The 20,942-nt window shown below is 35.3% G+C and overlaps 1 protein-coding gene across 4 annotated transcripts in view; it reads right to left on the bottom strand.

The window, feature by feature from the left end:
- The window catches only part of MAP3K7 (mitogen-activated protein kinase kinase kinase 7), a 74,526-nt gene that overhangs the window by 16,635 nt on the left and 36,949 nt on the right, over positions 1 to 20,942 (bottom strand). For 3 of the 4 annotated variants that reach the window (XR_004248347.2, XR_004248346.2, XM_032155413.2), the window contains exons 10-13: positions 18,990 to 19,120; positions 18,201 to 18,330; positions 15,485 to 15,565; positions 7,220 to 7,284 (exon numbers count right to left, since the gene is read on the bottom strand). Coding sequence is in view for 2 of the 4 variants with exons in the window: in XM_032155413.2 (XP_032011304.1) it covers positions 7,220 to 7,284; positions 15,485 to 15,565; positions 18,201 to 18,330; positions 18,990 to 19,120 (407 nt within the window). In the remaining 2 variants the exon portion in view is untranslated. The remainder of the gene's footprint in view (positions 1 to 7,219; positions 7,285 to 15,484; positions 15,566 to 18,200; positions 18,331 to 18,989; positions 19,121 to 20,942) is intronic. The other variant, XM_032155434.2, reaches the window with a different exon arrangement.

Below are 20,942 nucleotides of genomic sequence, written 5' to 3' on the forward strand. Positions count from 1 at the left end.
TTTTTTTGTATTTTTAGTAGAGACAGGGTTTCACTATGTTGGCCAGGATGGTCTTGAACTCCTGACCTCGTGATCCGCCCACCTTGGCCTCCCAAAGTGCTAGGATTACAGGCTTGAGCCACCACGCCCAGCCATCCCTTGCAGTTTTTAATCCTGACCTCGTATTCACCTAAAGATAATATGGTGTAGTGCACAGGGCATGTATAAAACTGAACCACATAAAACTGATGTTTTTGTAGTTCAAAACTCAGCAACTTCACATGTTTCAGTCTAATACTTTGGAGACCTGGGGTTATGTCTCCATTCTGCCACTTACAGCTGTGTGAACTTGTGTAAGTAACTCAGCCTCTCTGAGACTTAGGTTTCTCATTGATGAAGTGTGAATGAGAAAAAGTAGTAGCAGTAAGAAGTTGGGTGTTGGAGACAAGACAGCCCAGAGTTTGATTGTGCTCTGCCATTTCTAACTAGTGCAGCTTTGGGTAACTTATTTAACCTCTAAGACTCAATAGGAAAGTAAGGACGGTATTATCTATCTCATAAGGTTATAAAAATTAAATGAAATGATGTACATGAAATGTCTTCACACGAGATTTTTTTCTTCTTTGAATTTTGGCTGTATAGTCAGTTCCTACTTCAACTTGTGCCTGAAATTATAGTACTCTCAAAGTTTTATTCCTCTTCAAAAGTATTATAACCTCTTAAGGGCAGAGACCATGCATACTTTTTATATTGTACTTCCCAGGATCTGGGAAATTGCTGAATATATAATAAACACATAATAGATACTCATTGAATAAAATGAGAACACAAGCTATTGGCACTCAGATATAAGATTGGTGCTTAAGCTTATTTACCTTTAGTATATAAGAATAACGACATACACCAAAGAAAACCAGTGATGAAATGTTTAACTCTTACTTTTAGGATACTTTTACCCTTGATAAAGCAAGTATAGACATTATGAAATTATTCCTGAGTCTTTTTAACTTTCTTTGACTGAAAGCAAGTACATGAATTTGCCCATAGTTATAACTGCTATTGTAAATCAAAAGCATTTTTCCTTCAAAGTGGTGGCAGACCAGGGTTTCAGAGTCAGTGTAATGCTAACGCACATTTTAAAAAAAGAAACACGTTTGTGACATGTGAGAATCAGTATCAGTTGTGAGAAATCAACAAGATACAGTAGAAGTAATAATTAGGTTTTTAAAATGAGAATGGATTTAGTATATTTAAAAAAGAGGTCACTGAACATTTGCAATATTAAAACAAGTAAGTTGGACCTAATAGGAATTTTATAGTACTCCTTAAGCTTAAATCTTTTGCAAAATGATTCTTTGCTACACGTTTCTTTTGACCTTCTACTTTCCAAGAAACTCTTAGCACCTTCTGTGCATGCTTGTTTGTCCCACTTGTAATTTCCAACAGCTATGAAACTAATACAAGGCTTGCACTTTTAGTGCAAGTTTCAAAACTGTCTTTAGACCAGCATAGAGTTAGATTTAAATCCATAAACTAATAAGTAAATCTTTATATTTTAAGAAATGTGTATCTCAATAAATAACAGTATGCTAATATGTTTGTTTAAAAAACCAAGGAAATATTTAAAAACAAGGCATAACTGTAGTTTTTAAATATGTGAATAATACAAGGCATAAATAAGAGGAACACATAACGTCTGACAATTAACCAAAAAACTCAAACTAGTCTGTGGCTGAATTTATGTTACTGCTTGTAACCAACTACTGAAGAAGTTTTTACAGTAGTTATTTTTTTAAATCACTGGTAAAATTCTGAGGGTCACAAATGCTCTCAAACTATTAAAACTCATTTAAGTTGCTCCTTCCTTTAAGACATTTACAATTACTTATTCTATCCCCACATTAATTGCAAAGTTTAAGAGATATAGGCAAACTTGACTTACGAAGAGGATTGGATATGAAAGTGGTTACAAGAGTATAGAAACGCGACACAGCAATTTAAGGCAGCAAAAGAATACTAAGCCAAATTTAAACCGCAGGGGCAGATTACCATCAGTAGACATGAACCAGAATTGGCCTTTGACCAGAAATTTATCCCTATATTTATAAAAAGGAATTGGAAGTTATTTTACAGACAAAAATAAAGCAAAGCTTTTAATTTCTTACCTGAAAGACTGGGAAAATATTTTCATAAGTCAGGAATTTACACCCAGTGTTATTACTTAGACTGACATTTAAAAGCTATTTAATACCCTCAGAAATCTTAGTAGCTAAAATCATACAAGCACAAAACACAGAGATTAAATGATGACTTCTACGATATTCTTGCTAAAGTAACATCTCAATAATATAAATATTTTTAAAATGGGTATAAGTTAGTAATGTGGATTTACATGGGTACTTATTATGGTAGTCACAGATAATTAAATCTATACATGAAGGTTGTACTGAAAATACTCTTTCTAATCTAAAGGTCTGTAGGCTTGATCTAATTTTGGCTTCACTACAGTTTTTTATAAGGAAATTTCAGAATTTTATTATTCTTACATGGTCTTCTACAATAGAAAGGTGTCTATTCTCCAACAGAGGCCGAGCGTAGTGGCTCACGACTGTAATCCTAGCACTTTGGGAGGGTGAGGCGGGCAGATCGCTTGAGGCCAGAAGTTCGAGACCAGCCTGGGCAACATGGTGAATCCCTGTCTCTACTAAAAATAAAACAAAAATTAGCCAGGTGTGGTGGCACACGCCTGTAATCCCAGCTACTTGGGAGGATGAGGTGGAAGAATCACTTGAACTCAGGAGGCAGAGGTTGCAATAAGCCGAGATCACATTACTGCACTCCAGCCTGGCTGACAGAGGGGACTGTGTCTCAGAAAAAAAAAAAAGAAGAAAGGTGTCTATTCTCCAACAGAAAGGTATACTATGAAGAAGGAATTATTCAAAACTATTACATAAGTTTCTGACTTAGAGTTTACCAGAACATTTGTTTACACAAAAGGAGGTGCAGAATGAAGATGCACAAAAGTGGTATAATAAATCACATCCCTTAAATAAATAATAACAATGTATATTAATGTCACTCACTATGCGATAAGAGACCTTTAAAGCAAATACTTTCCACGATCTTTGACACAAGGTTTCCTTATGATACAGAAAGAACGCTGGTGGATTTTACTTCTTTCCCTTCCCAAGTGCTATTTTCTTTTTATTTCTCACTATCATGAAAGCAAGGAAGTGGTATCAAGAGCCCGATGAGGCACACTGTGAAGATGCTGGCATACAACATGGATTAGTATCTACTGTGTGCCCTGGTACTTTCACATCTGTTAAGAACTCTGGGAGGTGGGTGTTATGGTGCCTATTTGCAGATAAGGGTGCAGAAGCTCAGGGAAATTAAGGAACTTGCCCAAAGTCACATATTTGACTAGTAAAAGTAGATTATAAAGTTCATATGGAAATGTAATATGCCCACTTCTCTAAATAATCATAACTGTATCATCTTGCAGTCATAATTTTCACTGACTGCAGCCCCCTCTAAGGGAATTCTTGAATATAGATCTATACTGAATACAATTCCAGAAGGGGTATTCAGGCATTTATAAGAATGTATATTGTTTTAGTGAAACACAGAATGGCTCACCCAGGTATATAAAACATAAATTTGTGCTGTCATTGGTAGAAATTTATTACGAAGATAGGCTAACCTTGTTCAATGATATGATACAGCTACAATTCATCATCACTTAACAACTATTTAAATAATTAATGACAATGCAGACTATTAGAAGCCAAAATACCTAAATGTAAGAGATCTAGGGCTATAACAGCATGCATCACATCTAGTTTCACATGCAAGTTAGAATGATTAAAGTATAGAGTTTGTGTGCTTTGCAATCAGGTCTTGATTCAAAACCTGGTTATAGGAATTACTGGCAGCATAAGGAAGTAAGAGACTTAGGTCAGTTTCTCTCATCCTCACTTTACCTGGCTGCAAATGAGGTGAAAAAGTACCAACTTCACAGTACTAAGATCCTGATAACAGGATTAACATTCTGATAATGTATACTAAGAGCCTATCTGGCACAAAGTCAGTGCACAACAAATGGAAGCTGTTATTACTCTAGTTTTCTAATTGATTTGGGCATAAGTCTGATCTCTCCAAATGAGGTCCTTGCGGACTAGGCTTTATTGGTATTGTCAAAGCCCTCTAGCCAAAGACTGCCAGAAACACACCAATAGTGGAAAGAGCTGGGTTTAATATTTATTGCAGTGAAGGAGAATGCTTACCATGGGGCAGCATGGGGTGTCTCAGTAAGAGGGTTTTAGAAAAAGAATGTATTATAGGATTTAGGCTTTGGTTGAGTGATTTTGGGGAAACTCTAAGGAAGGAGGGGTTCGTTCCAGATTGGCCGCTGTCAGAAAGCAAGGGCAATTCCACAGGGAGGGCAGTCCAGAGTGAGGACCAAGCTGTAATTGGTAAAGAAGCAGCAGTCACTCTTAATAGCTGGGAGAGGACAATGTTAGATACTTTGTGGATGGCACAGTGACCTTGTTTTTGTCTGTGCTTAGAAAACATTCCGAAATAGTCTTGTTTCGTCTCCTTTTATCACGGTCTCAGCATTATCTTGTCTGATGTTGGTGTTCTGAGAGATTATGGCCAATAAGACAGTAACATGGTCTAGCTGTGACAGCCAGCCGTTGAGAATAAGGCTAGCTACTAACAACAGTGAGGCCACAGTGTCAAACCAGTTCCTGGATGTCAGGGACTGCTTTTTCTTTCTCAGTATCTTTTCAAAGCTTCTAGGAAGTCACATCTATTGAGTGTTTAAAAAGCTTCCTGAATTAATGAAAAAACCATGTTTAAAAGTGAGTTGTATGTTGTAAGAATGCAATCTTTTACGCCTATACTTATATCATTACTTTTAATTAAGAAGCTTGCTTCAGTTACTATTCCTCTCAAATGGATGGCAGCAGAAAGACAACCAATTTAATTTTAGTTTACAGATGGAAATTCTAAGTGGTTTTACTAAGATTATGTTTTGAGTCAAGAGCCACAGTACAATAAGTTTACTTTCCTCGACAAGATGGAATCACGCTTAGCCAGACTTCAAAAAGGATGGCACCTTCCAATTTTGAAAACACATACTGTGAATACTTTTCTTCTTCAAATGAATATCATCTTTGTGAGTAATTTAAAAGATTTAATGATCACTTATCATACATTTTTTGGGAGAAATGTTTTCCTAGTACATTAGGATTAGTATTTGCCACTCTCATGCCAAGCTGAACATTAGGCATTTTAAGGTTATAACACAAATAATTTTGAAAGAGTGAATCAGTTTTAAAATGTGGCTACACAATGGTCATATACCACCTGTTTCAGTACAGGTTTTACTAATATCAAACTCTCCCTCACCCCAAATCTTTCAGAGTGGTCTATGACAATTCCACAAATGACTGTCCCACACCCATAGTTGGCCTCAGTTCCAGTGTTTTACTACCTGAAGTTATTGTGAATTAAAAGGGTAACAACCAAAATCTCAAATAATGTGGAACTTGTGAAGAAATAAGTAAGACTTGGTGTGGGAAGATCAGTCCTGAATTATGGCAACACTTTTATTCTAGAGTCTACAGAAAAGCTTTCAAACTAGTAGCTGCTCCTGACATGTCTTAGGACAAGCTTCTCATTCCTAGTCAAACACTTAGCTAGAAGTTCTCATAACTGGAATATCAGTGGCAATAGTAAACAGAGTTTAAAAGGCTGAGCTCATCAAACCTCCAAAGAATTAAAGCAAATAGCAGATGTCAAACTGTCTGTTACTAAATGGGCTGATTAAAACTTTTAAGTATCTGAGGGGGAGAAAATGGGAAACTTCAGCCAAAAGTTCTGGGGTCTTACAAAAACAGATACACTGAAAAAAACTATCATTAAATAATGAAATCAAGATTTAGAGTCACTAGTATCACAACACATAATAAATTAATGTGTCTATGTAGGTTTTATTTATATATGTGTTTATAAGTATTTTGTGAAATAAACATTTCCAGATATAAATGAAGATCAAGGATATTCACCACTTAAATATTTGAAGTGGTTTTTGGTAAGTTGGTTAAACTGATGGGTATAAAAGGCTTTTTCATTAATGACTACAAAGAATCTCCCAAATTTTAAGTATATTATAAAAATGATATAATAATAAAATACCTTTTTAGGATGACAAATACTAATACATATTATCATAAATTACATCAGATTGTTTATAATATATAAATGCTAAAATTTTATAAAAATATGGAACATGATATAATAATTTCATTACTTAATACTTAATAATTTAATACTTAATACTTCTTAGTATGTAATAATTTCATTACTTTATTAATTTCATTACTTTTATGCTGCTCTCATAAAACTTATTCTTGTACAGCTGAAAACAAACATCTTATAATTAATCTTCATTCATTTTACAGAATATAGTATATAATAAATTATATATGTCAAGTGTATTAATCTGAGTAACACAGAAAAACAATGACTGAGCTACTTTTATATACCTGGTGGGTTAAAACTCTGCACTAATCAGTAATGGCTTAAATTATAACACTGTCTGCATCATCTGCAAAGCAGCAGTGATAAAGAGACAAGGAGAGTTTAGAGGAGGATCCAGAAATATAAACAACGAAATCTTAACCACTGGAATAGAAGCCTTTCGAGAGTTTACACATTTGCTTAGTAAATGTTATCTTAAGGATATTTGAAAAAAATATTAATCCAGTGGATATGCCAAGTTAAAAGATGTTAGAGTTCTCCACATATGCCAATGCCCTACGTGGCCCTAGAGGAGTAGCAACTTATTGGGGAAATGTTTACTACCCTTATTAGTAAAAAGGAGACATACTAATGATTCACTTTAAAGGACACTTTAATGATAAATTGTTAAATTATAAAATTGAATACTTATTAAAACATACATAAAACCATATGACATATATACAGTGCTAATGAACAATTTACTTTTCCATGGAGTTTAATAAACCTACTTTAATAAATTATCTTTCAAGTTAAATTAACAATGGCACCTATGTTTTTTCCCCCCTAAGCATTTAAGTTCAGGTGCAATGAATTTCTCTATCACAACTTTAGGTCAACTCATAAAACTAATTTTGCAGAGTAGATTACAGTGAATTCTTGATTTCTGCCTAGTATTCTTCCAAGATAGAAAATTTGAATGTTGTCTTACCTGACCAGGTTCTGTTCCAGTTACAGTCAAGTCTTGGATGGATCTACGTCTTGGCTGTCCGTTGCCTTTAAAAAGAAGAAAAAAAGTAAAATACTAAAATCTAGTCAAACAGACAAAAAGGGTGTAATTGCTACAGCAGAAAGTTGGAATTTGTCGCTCCTTGGATCTACACAAAATGTTTGTGGGGAAAAAAAAAGTGAGTTTATTGCTAAGAAAAAAAAAAAAAGAAGAGAAAGATGTAAAGAAAGGAAGAGAAACAGCTGCAGTGTTTTAACTCAAAAGTTGCTGGTCTACAACAGAGTATGTCCTAATACAATAACCACTTCTACCACATGAATAGCTGCTGAACTCTCTTCCACCATCTTCTGTCATGTGTTTAAATAGATTAATGCTTGGGGGCTGGGGCTGATGACGGCATCTATTTCAAGGGCCTTACGTTACAGTTTTTACAGCAAGACAGCTAGCAGGTTGTAAGACACAACTGACTTTTAACTGGCAGCAATATCTTGTTCATTTCAGGGTCTAAAAGATGCTTAGGCTTAAATTTGTTATATTGAGTCACGCTTACTTAATCCCCATTAGTCTTTGTCAGAATCTAGTAATTTATTATTTGTGAGCAACAACTCTTAATTTCCTACTGGATGTTAATAACTGTCACTCTGTTCTCAAATATACAGCTTGTTGAAATGGGCTATTGTGTTAATTCTGCTTTAGAAACTTCTATGCTTATAATTAATTAAAAATCAACTTATGAAAGAATTCTACACATATAAGTCCTCAGCAAAACAATGAATTGAGCAATAGCTTCACTCAGCACTTTTATTTGGGAATAAGGCTGTTTATGCAGTATCTTCTAACATGAGAGATCAGCTGTCTAAAAGGAAACACCAAAATACTGAGTAACAGCTGATACAGTACTCAAAATTCTTTTGACTCTGAAATCTGTATTATGTAATTTCTCAACTAGTGGGCAACACTTAGAACATGTACTCACTCTAATTGTAGTTTCCCGATTAGTAGACAGAATTCATTCTTAAAATTTTAGACTTCCAGAATCTTTTGTAGAGACATCCTTTTAAAACCAATCAGCAATATAATTTAGCACCTTAACCCACATGACCCCATTATTACACTGCAGATAAACTAAAAGGACCTTACAATGGAATAAGAATGTTTAATAGAATAATATGTGTAATGAATATAAAAACTCAAATTTGTAACTCCTCTTGCAAATGTAAGACATCATCAGTTTTTTCCATTTTAAGCTATGTTTTATAATTCTTTGCATAATCTAAATTCATATTTACTTCAAATTTCATTTTATTCCAAAAATTTCAACTTTTCATTACAAACTAAAACAACAAAACTGTGCATTTATTGAATTAGGCCTACTAGATTACTTTTATGAATACTTTCAACTACCCCTGTTTCCCGAGGACAAAAAAGATCCCCACAACCATGACTAATAAGCAATTTTAGGCACATTTCATTCAACACACTCATTCTAAAATTAGCGGTGATGAGACAGGCTTGTAAAAGTGTCTGGAATTCTCTTTTCAGATTAGCAACACAGCAACATTTGTGAATCTGAGGAACCACCCAACACATGTGTCTATAAACCATTACATCACCATTGCAATAACAACAAAAACAACTTAAATTTAGGTGGAAGGATAGGAGAAAAGGGAAGTAAAAACTTTTAAGGAAGTAAGGTAAAGAAGAGCTGACAGTTAACAAATGCCATAAAATGAGAAATCTTTAAGCTACTGCATGAATCAAAGCAAGCAGTATTAGGCAATGCATTTTAATTAGCACAACCATGGCAGAAACCATCTGGCAGATAGTTCAGACAAAGCAAAACAGGATTGCAATCAACAAATACTTGTTGCTCCAATATTAAATTTTAAGTCATAATTTAGAAATATGAATGTAAGAAAAATCAACCTCCTATTACTTCAAATGAAAATTACTGGGTGTGTTCTCAGTAAATTTGAATTGATTCTGAAGTTTTTTGCAACTGAATACTAATTTAGACATTCACTCATTTTACCTTTTTTGGTCCTTTGATATGTACATACCTATATTATACATGGTAGTGTAAATGGAAAAAGTAGTAGAAATGAGGACAGCATGATGTAAACAGATGCCTGATCAAGGAATCTGAAACCTGCATATGCTATCCTGAGTATTTCATTCTGTAATGAATTCTGGAACGTTCATGTCTTATAATAGAGAACAAATTCCACTTTTTAGAAAGACTTCTAAGTATACATCACATTGCCAGTGCATACTAAATCTGCACTCCTGCCCCCCACAAATAGAAAGCAACTTAGGGGTCACTTCCATTCTTTTTACAGTAATGTCATTAAGACAGAGCCCCTCTTCCAAAAAGCTGCTCTTTTAAGTACAACTGATTTCCTGAGCTGGTATTTAAAAGTTATCCCGGGGTTCTTCCAGAGACTGCTGGCTTAGGTCCCAGACAGCCACTCCTGTAATTTTTCTTATCAGTTAAGCTCATAGTTTTCCTTGACTTACACTACTCTTATTTTCCACTTTAAAACTTCCCAAAGTCTGTCTTCATGTAAGAATCAACACTACATTTTCCTGGAGACTTCTCTTAACCTAAATGTTAGAAATTTTGAGATTCACAAGTTTTGAATATTACAAATTACGGGACACCATTCTCTTCATGTGTAAAATACCCAAGATTTAAAAAAATGCATAGCATGATACAGTAGCATTACATTACTGCTTCATGGTAAACTGAACATGTAATTTTAAAATATATGTTCTAATTTAGGCTGCCAAAGTTTCATATTTCTTTACTAATTTCAACAAATTCTGGCTCTTTCACTGGAAAGGTCTGTCAGGTGGTTTATTTGCTTTCCAATAAACCAGCTTTATTAGGTTAGAGTTGAATTTTTTAGATTACAAAAAGTGATCTTGGTAGACTATATAATATGGCAGAAAGGCCACCTAAATATTCATTATAAAGTTAGATTAACTTCCCTATTTAATTTGCCACAAATAGAGAATTTTATTGAAAGTGAGGTGGCTATACACAGAAACTAGTACAGCACATCTTAGTATAGCACCCCTTAGCCCTAGGATCCCTATCAAAGGCTTACATCTGCTAATGATACTATCTGTGCTAGGTAAGAACTTGCCAGATCTAGAAAAACTCAATTCTTTCTCTCTTTGCCTCTTCATATTGGTGCTGCAGTAGTTTGGAGGAAATATTTAATAACTTACATGCTTCCAGTTAAAGAAATGTTTACAAACATTAGTTATCGACCAGCTCTTGAACCAAATATAGTATTAAAAAAGTGATATTTTCGGCCGGGCGCGGTGGCTCATGCTTGTAATCCCAGCACTTTGGGAGGCCGAGGCGGGTGGATCACGAGGTCAGGAGATCGAGACCACGGTGAAACCCTGTCTCTACTAAAAATACAAAAAAAATTAGCCGGGCGTGGTGGCGGGCGCCTGTAGTCCCAGCTACTCGGAGAGGCTGAGGCAGGAGAATGGCGTGAACCCGGGAGGCGGAGCTTCCAGTGAGCCGAGATTGCGCCACTGCACTCCAGCCTGGGCGACAGAGCGAGACTCTGTCTCGAAAAAAAAAAAAAAAAGTGATATTTTCATCCTGGTGGAGAAAGCAAAATAGAGCTTAGGTGTCCTTGAAAAGTATCTCTGCTTCCAGTTGTTTAAGCATTCTATAAAGCCCTCCCCACCTAGATAATTTATTTGCCAATAACCTGACATTTGAAACTTCTGAAGGAGGGCAACAAGATACAAGTATTAGAAGCCTAACTAACCATCTATTTTTCTGTTAAAATGTTTGGGCCTCTCTACATTCTACTTACTCCAATTTACTACTTATCATACTCTTAGTAAAAAGCCAATATACAATAGAGCTAAACGTCCTTGACTGAAATTAAAAGCGAATACGCGTTTTTTATTCAGTTAAGAGATCTAAATGCGGCTGAAATCATAAGGACACCTAAGGTTTCTTTTTAGCTTTAAGAATGATATTACAAACAATAAATATCAATTAAGTTCAGGCTCTTCAGGAAACTAGGCAAAAATCTTATCTATTTCAGTAAGATCTGACTCAAAAACATTTGTATATTCAATCTTCTTTTGCATATCCTTAAGAACAGTATGTAAGACAGAAAATCATCTTTGGTCAAGGCATTTTATTGCTCTCGAATGTTATGCCATATTATTTTAGGCTTAAAAATAACAAAAGGTACACTAAAGCAACACTGTTCAAGGTTCTCAAATTGAAGCACTTCAAGGCAATGTTCATCTATAGAATGGATGGTTTTCAAGTACTTGAAATCAAGCATTATAATCTAATCTGAACTAAGAAATAAATTTAGAATTATCTATGATGATATAACAGCATTAAAAACGTCTGTAATTTAGAAAATTTTACTTTTGCATATCACATTTGGGAAACTCATTTCACTTTATAAAAGCAATCAAGCCGGTGTGAACCATGTACAACAAATTTTATATCAGAGTAGAAGTGCAGAAGACTAATATTTAATTAAATCTTTTATAGGTGGTAAGTATATATGTATATGACAGTATTTTTTTCCAGTAGATTTTAGAATGCATTATAATTACAGTTTATTTCCTTAAATGCTATAACTACTCACACAAAGGCTCCAGAGCAGAACCGCCCATCTTCCATTATTGATGCTACAAGCATGAAAAAAAATTCGCTTTCTTAACTATTTATTCTCTTACTCTACATGTTAAACTGAAATTGTTCCTCTTTTTTTGTAATAGTTAGGCATTCCACCTGTTCCTCTTTGACATTTGGATTTTTAAAAGAAATGTAAAATTTAGGTATTCTTCTAACATCAGATGGACTGCATTAGAATGTCTTATATAGTTTCAGAATCACAATAATCTATTTCATTTGTGTATTTGAGATGAAGATGAGTGAAAAATAGATTCTGGGAAGCTTAGATAGTGACAAAAAGAAAATATGGGAAAAAGTAAAGAAAATCCATGAAAAACAAAGATCTGTGTTCTTACTGCCCTTATTAAAGTCCTAGAACAAAAAAAATCTAGAAAAACTTCAAGGAATCCAATAATCTGCCACCCATTCCCTTTTCTTCAAATATAAGTGTAACAAATTAGATGTACTGGCTGAAAGGGAGAAAGGATATGGTTTTTAAAATGCAAGTTTTAGTAAAAAACATTTAAGAAAATCTATTTCTTTTCTCAAAGTCCCTTCCAACTTATCAGCAAGCAAATGCATTAGAAAACTGTAGTTCAAATGGTCTAAATACGGGGCAAGAAACTTCCACATTTACATTTACTTTGCTTAGGTAGCACACTGCTACTTGGCAGGACCTTCTCTACAAAGGAAGATTCAGCAAAATGTCACACATTCTACTGGTAATTTGCTCTTAGCTGCGTGTCTTCCCTGGTAAAAAGGTGCCAGGCTAATCTATAAAGCTCACTCTTTTAAGGGCGGATCGACAGTGGAAAGAAGGAAGGGTTACCATACAAAAGTTTGCCAGTTCTTCTTCAGAGCCAGTAATATGGTAGAAGAGGTATAAAAAATTGTACAGTCTGACCCACAGGGAGTCCTAAGGTATTAAAGGTTAATTTCTGTATGATCTGAGAGACTACTAAATTGATAAATACTGCTGTTTTGCTAAGTTGCTTTTTCTTCCACATTTGACTGATGGCATAGTATACACATTTTGAAGAGCAAGCAAGAAACAAGATTACAAGATTAGGGTCTTTGCATTTCTTTATCTATGACTAGGTTAGACATTTTAGTGACTATAAAGATATATATACAAAACCTTTTTATGATGCTTGAAGGATTGCTCTTATTAAGAGAGGTAGTTCATTCCAAGAAGTACATTAGACTCAGTATATTACACTTGGCCAAAGGGAAGTATTAATGAAACTCTTATCCATATAAATAAGATTTTTAAAAAGCTATATTTAAAAAGAATGCTTGCAATTGGGTTTCAATGCTAATTAAACAGTTTGAATATATCAAGAAGTATTTGCTAATACTATAAAGCTTGTGGGAAATCCACTTAGAACTAAACAATTTCTAGAAAGTATTAAGAAATTTTGGAAATTAAGTATCATCCTTCTTTACAATTAAAATGCATGTAGGAAATTTGAGATATTCCCAAAGGGTGGGCAGTATTTTTATATTTAATTTAAAAACATTACCTATGAGCACATTCATGATTGGCTTTTATGTCCACTAGTGGCAATTCTACAGCTTGTATTCTTCTATTAAAGAAAGTGCACTTGAGTAAGTTAATGTTTGATATCTGAGGGGGGAAAAGCCTAAAAAGAACATTTAATAAAAGGTATTACTGAATAATATTTTCATATGAATAGCACTGCTACTCTGGCAATTAAGAGAATTAAGGTTACCTGATTCCATAAGGGCCCAATGTCATAAAAGAGGATCTCCCTGGCTGAAGAGCTCTCCTTAATGTGAACACTAAGAGAAAGCAAGAAGAAATTACTCTAGTTTCTCTGACTTAAACAAAAGAACAAAAAATGGATGTGATTTGGAGTCAGAAGATCTGGGTTGGGGTCCTGGCTATGATTCTGGAAAAACCACTAAACGTCATCAGATCTAAGTCCTTCGTCTGTTAAGCAGCTATAATTTCATCTGATAACCTAGTTATAAGATTGTATGAAGGTAAAATAAGATGTACTTTAAGCTACTTTGTAGGGCACAAAGAACATCTAATCAGGGGTTTTCAGCCTCAGCACTGTTGACATTTTGGGCTGGATCATTCTTTGTTGGAGAAGACTGCCTGGTACACATCAGGATGTTGAGCAGCATCCCTGGTCTCTGCCCACTACATGCCAGTAGTACCTGACAGTTGCAAACTATCATTCTTTCCTTATTTTTCCCTCCCCCATTATCTTATATAGTATGGGCTATACTGCCATATATAAATTTATTCTTTTTTTTTTTTTTTTTTTTTTTTTTGAGACGGAGTCTCGCTCTGTCGCCCAGGCTAGAGTGCAGTGGCGCAATCTCGGCTCACTGCGAGCTCCGCCTCCCGGGTTCACGCCATTCTCCTGCCTCAGCCTCTCCGAGTAGCTAGGACTACAGGCGCCCGCCACCACGCCCGGCTAATTTTTTTGTATTTTTAGTAGAGACAGGGTTTCACCGTGGTCTCGATCTCCTGACCTCATGATCCGCCCGCCTCGGCCTCCCAAAGTGCTGGGATTACAAGCGTGAGCCACCGCGCCCGGCCTCCACCTCTTTAAAATATGTCCCTTACACACAGTACCTTTCAGCATGGAGGTAAACTGATCTCCATGTAAAATGACCTCTTTGTAACACAATCACAGGCAAAGGACAGCCTGCTGAAGAATTCATCCAACTTACATTCATGAACGTGTGTGGAAAATATGTATTTCCTTATCAAGATTTTGGGTAAAGAGATAGAGAAAAACCTAAAGGGATAAATAAATGATAATTCTGATAATACATTAATCAATACTGAAGGTCAATATGCCATTTAAGTTTCCATTAAAAATGGTAACATATTCCTCTATGAAATGATCACCGTAAGAAATAAAGCAGTTTACCAATTTTAGACACTAAAGTACCATGTGTAAGTTAGGTATAAAAACATGTAATTTATGAGATTCTCCTGATAATACACAAAAATCAGAATTGACCAATTATTTTACATGATTCTTTGGCAAGATACCCTGCAAAACAGCACATCTCATTTAGCTTTACTTTTGTTTTCTAGGTTAAGGCAAAATGCTATTTAGCAACTCTCTTCTCTCAACTTCATATTCACTTGCTACCAACAGAAAGAGGTTAGGATAGAAAGTCTAGAGGGGACCCAAAAAGCAGTAACTGAGAAAGGAAAGGAGCCAAGGAAAATAACAAATTTTAATTAGTTGTTTCCTCTTTCTGTTGGGTGCCAAAAAGGTCTGGGTTTAGCTCATGTGCTCACTTAAAAGTAGAGAGGAAGTTGGTAGAATTCTGGGTTGGTGTTCTCCCTTCTCCAAAAAGGTTTACTTTCTCTTCTATTTTATCCTCATGTATTGTAGATCAGAGGTATCTTTTCAAGACTGCTTCAGAATAAATGTAGTTTTTCAATCTGTCTCCCTAATTACTGCATGCAAGGTATCCATTTTCACGTCTTGTAAAAATTGGAGCAAGAAGCATTTTACAAGTACCAGGGATCATTATTCCGGTTCCACAGCTATTAGACCAACTCAGGTGGTCTATGATACCTGATATGACGATCTCAGGGACATCCAGAATGTTGCCAAATGAAGCGGTTTTACGGTGGCCCCGTTTAGGCTTGGAATAGGCTGCAAAAACACATATACAGTATACATGCAAACAACCACAAACAGTAACACGGAAAATGATGAACTACAAAAATAGACTCATTTTCAAATAGTTCATGTTAATAACATTTCATGCAGAATGGCATGCAGAACTACCTAACTGTTCATCCATGCTCAGAAAAGGTGAGATTAAAGAGCAAACAACTACCAATACAAGATGTTTTACACACTGGTTTTAATTAGCAGAAAAAAATAAAAAGAACAGAGACAAAGCTGCAGGGTAATGAGGAAGCAAAATTTCAAATATATTCATAAAAACAGTCTACTTAAGTGAAATCACTGATATGTGATGGGGGTGGGGGAACGAACGAGGAAAGGAAGAAAGGTGTTAAAAAGTAACTTGTCGTATTTGTTTTAATTACACAAACACAGGAATATATGTTCAAGTTAGGTGTTTCTTGAAGTGTGCTATAAAGTAAAATTCAATGATTAAATAATAATTATTGGATCAAAGTGTGAAATGTATATGCTTTTGTAATCATACTTATGCATATTTCTAGTAAACCAAATATTTACTATATTTTGCAAAGTTTAGGGTACATTCACAGTAAACACAAAGTTTGTCAAAAGGCTGGAAAGTATGACTCTTTCCAAGTAAGACAATTCATGAAAAAATTTAAATTGCGTAAAACTCAAAGGATGTACAATAGCATTTGTTCTACATTTAGGCAAAAAAAGATAGGGTAATTTTAATGTGTGTGGTTATCCTTCTAGCAAAGTCATTTCTGTAAATAATAATAAAAAACCAGTGCTTGACTAGAAATATGATACTAGCAAAGACATGAAACCATTATTATAACAATTTTCAGTTTTGAGACAGCAATTAGTATGTGGCAGATCTATCCTGAGTAACACCCCTGAAGTGAAAAGGGTTCCTCAAAGCATGAGGGTATGTCCTGGTGAGTAGGGTTCATCTGACACTACAGTGAGACAACCCTGCTCCAAAGAAATACTTGTGACTCATGAAGACTCATGGGCTTGTCAGTGGCTGGTGACTTCTACTCAACTTGATAGTTTCTGAAGACCCATCTGTGGCAGACACAGCTATCTTCTGCCAGTCTCTACTCTTCCCTTCTGTTTTAGCAATAGTACTCTGATTTTATTTAGGACAGAAAAGTCATCACATAAAAGAGGGCCGATCTCCTCTTCCCTTGGAGCTACGTGTAGCCATTCGACTGTGTTACTTTGACCAACGACGTGTGGACGTTGTTAGGAGAGGCATCTGGGAATGTTCCTTCAAAGAACTTGGATGCCTATTTGCCCTGCCCCCATGTCTTCCTTCCTATTGCCTGGAATGTAGAAGTCATGAAATGGAACTTTAACAGCCATTTTGGAGTGCAGGATAACTTTGAGAATGGAAGCTATACAATAGGGATTACAGCACAGAAATAGGAGACCAGTTACCTCAAGATCACACAGCCCACTCCCTCCAGACTTGTTTATGTGTGAAAAATAATGCTTATGTGTTATAGACACTGTTATTTTGGATATTCCGTTATATCTAATGGATTCGAATACTAGCTGATAAAATCAATGATCATGATTAGTTGAAGACAAGTATAGTATGATGGTCCATCTTGACAACTTCTTTCTGAAAAGAGCTCCACACACAATGAATATTCTATTTAGAAAAAAACCAAGTCAGTGAAAAAAAGACCTAAGAAATTGGTTAGCTAAGTTAAAAAAGATGCAAATACACATGAAAATATACATTTATACACATATATAGTTAAAAGATGGGGTAAATACACACAAATGTTAAGTGTTTATCTCTGAGTGGGGTAATTATGTAAGTTTTTTTGGCTTGTTTACATTTCCACATTTTCCACAACAGAAATGTGTTTACTTTTAAAATCAGCTCCCCCTGATCCCTGGAAAGAATCAGCAAAAAACCAAAAAAGTCCAAATTAAACCAGCATTACTAAAATGAAACCTGGTCAGAGAATTAGGTTGTCAGTTTACTTAAGTAACAAAACATGTAATTGTTTTTGTGCTGACCAGTTCTTCCATGACTAATAATTTTAAGAACTGAACAATGGAATTTAAATGCCAGCTTTTTCAAGATCCAATAAAATTATGATATTTTATTTTACAATTTAAAAAATTAACCACAACCAGCTTAGCTATTATTTTGTCACTGGAATGAAGAAGCAGATAGAAGGTCAAATCATACATGGATCTGGAATACATTTTTCTGTTAAATTTGAAACAAAATATTTGCCATTATTTGAGCTCAGCACAAAAATCTAGTAGTATCACTCAAAATCCCCAAAATATTCTGGTTTTGGCAGAATTTCAATTTCTCACTTAGACTTTCAACTCAAGTTTGAGCAGAAAGAATTATATTTGATAAAATCTGTAAATGAGGAAGGCATACTTTCTCATCCAAATAATTTTACAAGTCATACTTTCCTTATTTGGAATTTGAGATAAATGCATAAATTATTGCTAGTAACTTAGAAAAATATATTGTAAACCTACTTCCTATTTTAAAAAAAATACAAGACACACACAAAAAACCTTTGACAACTGAAACTACCATGGTCAAAAAGGCTTATATACATTTTCACTCTTCAGACTTGTAGTTCCTTTTTACCTGTGGTTGCAGCGATCCTAGCTTCTATTTCAGACATGTCAGCACTCATCCTCTTGCCCTCAGAGGTTGGGGGCAAGCTCTCCACACTGCTCCCACGGGAGGCTCCCAAGCTTAAACGTCCAGATTCACTCTGTTAAAATTACAGGTCAATCTGAATTACTGAAGTTCTTTAGATTTAGCAATCTTAGGCAACCTAAAACGAGGAAGATGGCAAGTGGGGTTCTGATAGATCCTGTTCTGCTCTGAAAGGAGAGGGAAGTTTGCACGAGAGGGAGCTACAGGGGTAAGGGAAAGCAAGCTGCAGATACTGTCTTTATGAAAGGGCAGTCACTAGAACTGGGGGCTAAAAGCCCCAATTATTCATTAACCTAAATGCCTCCGGCAAAATGAATAAACTCACTCCTTGAAATATTTTAAAAAATCAACAACGGCAAAAATATAATAAATCTGAACAGCATGAAATGATAGACTTAGGACAACTCCTCTAACTGGGCAGCGTGGCCAAAATATACCGATTTTACATTTTTAACCATCAACCATTACATTTAGGGATGATTATAGATAGGGATTTAGAGTTGGCAAAGGTAGCAATCATTAGAAGGAAAAACCATTTGGTAATAAATGGTAGGAGAATCTCATTACATGTCTCTATTTGTAAGCTCTTTTGTATGTTTCAGGAAGAAAATTCAGGATTTATAAAACAGAAGATGGTAAATAATTAATTTCAGCTAGTATAATATTGTGACTACTGGTAAGGTTATCAGTTTTACTTGTAATAACACAACAAACCTGTTGCTTTGCCTGATTTTTCAACAATTTTGATTCTAAGCGCTTAATAGTATCATTTGTGGCAGGAACTTGCTCCATATTAGTGTCACTTTTGTTACTCGTATTTGTAGAAGCAATGTCCATGAATGAGCCTAGGAAAAGCAGAAACATTTATGACTAATGGTTGGAAATAATACAAATGCTTCACTTAGTATTACGCAACTTACATTCTTTTATAAACTAGTCAGGCAGGAACAGAAATAAAATAAGACTTTTCAGGCTAATGAAGATATCCAAACAAACCCATTTTAAGTGAAACTTAAGGATAGCACAAAAAAGGAACCAAGATGCCTAAATAGTCTTCTAATAGTCAAGAATAACTTAAGGTTTTTAACCTGAGCTAGTAGAAGAACTGAGGGCTATTAATTGAGATGGGGAAAGACTACAGGGAGAGTGAGTTTGAAGGAAGCATCAGGAACTCAGTTTGGAAAATATTGAGTTTCTAGTAGATGTAAAGGAAGTAGTTGGATATATGAGTATAGAGTTCAAGTATAAGATGGAAAACATTATGAGCCAACAGATGGTATATAAGGCCATAATACTGGATGAGGTTACCAAGGAAATGAGGTTACCAAGACAGATAAGTGAAGAAGCCAAATGACCAGGCCCTGGGCACTCCAACATTTCTAGGTTGGGGAGATGAGGAATAACCAGCAAAGAAAACTGAGAACAGATGGCCAGAGACGTAAGATGGAATCTAGGCTAGTATGGTATCTCGGAGGCCAACTGAAGAAAGTGCTGTCTGTAAGAAGGGGAAAGTAATGAATTAGGTCAAGTGTTACTGAGAGTCAAGATGAGAAATAAAAATGATTCCTTAAATGTAGTGATGTAGAGATAACTAGTGACCTTGACAAGAACAATTCTGAAGTGCTGGCATAATATGTCTGAATGGAGTCAGCTCAAGAAAGAAGGGGAAAAGAGAAGCTAGTGAATGCAAATACAGACTACGTATGTTCTAGGAATGATCCAGTAGAAAGCTAAAACTGATGATGCAAGAGACAGGGGAGAATTGCTCAGAAGAGCAGATGGGATATAATGCACAGGCAGAAAGGTACACCTTTGGCCAGAAGTATGGATAGTTTAGCCAGAGTAACAGAAGAAAGCAGAGTAGATGGGCACAGATGTTGTAGAAGCTGTCTTCCAATTACTCCGATTTTCTCAGAGAAAGAGCAAACAAGATCAGCTGAGAGTGAGGAGTGGCGAGGAGGTGTTTGAGGAGAGGCTACGGTATAAAATTAAGACATATAGGAGGAAAGAGATGAACTACAATATAGTACAACTGTCCAATAGCACTAAACATGCATGTGAGGATAGTAAACCTGTGCTATCTCCAGCCACACTCAGCAGCACTGGTACAGGCAAGGAGTAAGCCGAGTGTCAACTTTTATTAGGCTTGTGGTTTAGTCAAGCAAGCTTGAGAGAGAGGCTAGAAAGATGAAAATTATTCCCAAAGGAATTATAATAGTTGATTGGAATTAAGTGGAGGGAGAAAGAAAAAAGGACCTAAGAGGACCAGCAAAAAGGTGGGAGGCTCAAAAAATTCAAGGTCACAGTAAGGAAATGAAGAGAGGGTTTGGAGGACGTGGGAGACACAAATGATAGAATTTTAGAGAAGTACATTTTAGAATTCAGAGCAACTCAGAATATTTTCGGTAAAACTGGAATTTGAGAATAACTAGCTAAACAATAAACCATCTTAAAATAAATAAAACTATTCTTGAGGGGGGAGAAATAGATCAGTAAAAGTATTTGTCAATAAATGCAGGGTAAATACATGTGCATATAGACACACACATATCTTTTAGTTTTAATTAATAATGAAATGCTTAAAATGCCACTATATTTTGAGAAGTACAATATTTCTAAGTTACAGTATTATTTCTATTATCTTTTTGATGACCACAAATTACATGT

The sequence above is a fragment of the Hylobates moloch genome, unplaced genomic scaffold (genome assembly GCF_009828535.3).
Source record: "Hylobates moloch isolate HMO894 unplaced genomic scaffold, HMol_V3 SCAFFOLD_2, whole genome shotgun sequence".
Taxonomy (NCBI): Eukaryota; Metazoa; Chordata; class Mammalia; order Primates; family Hylobatidae; genus Hylobates; species Hylobates moloch.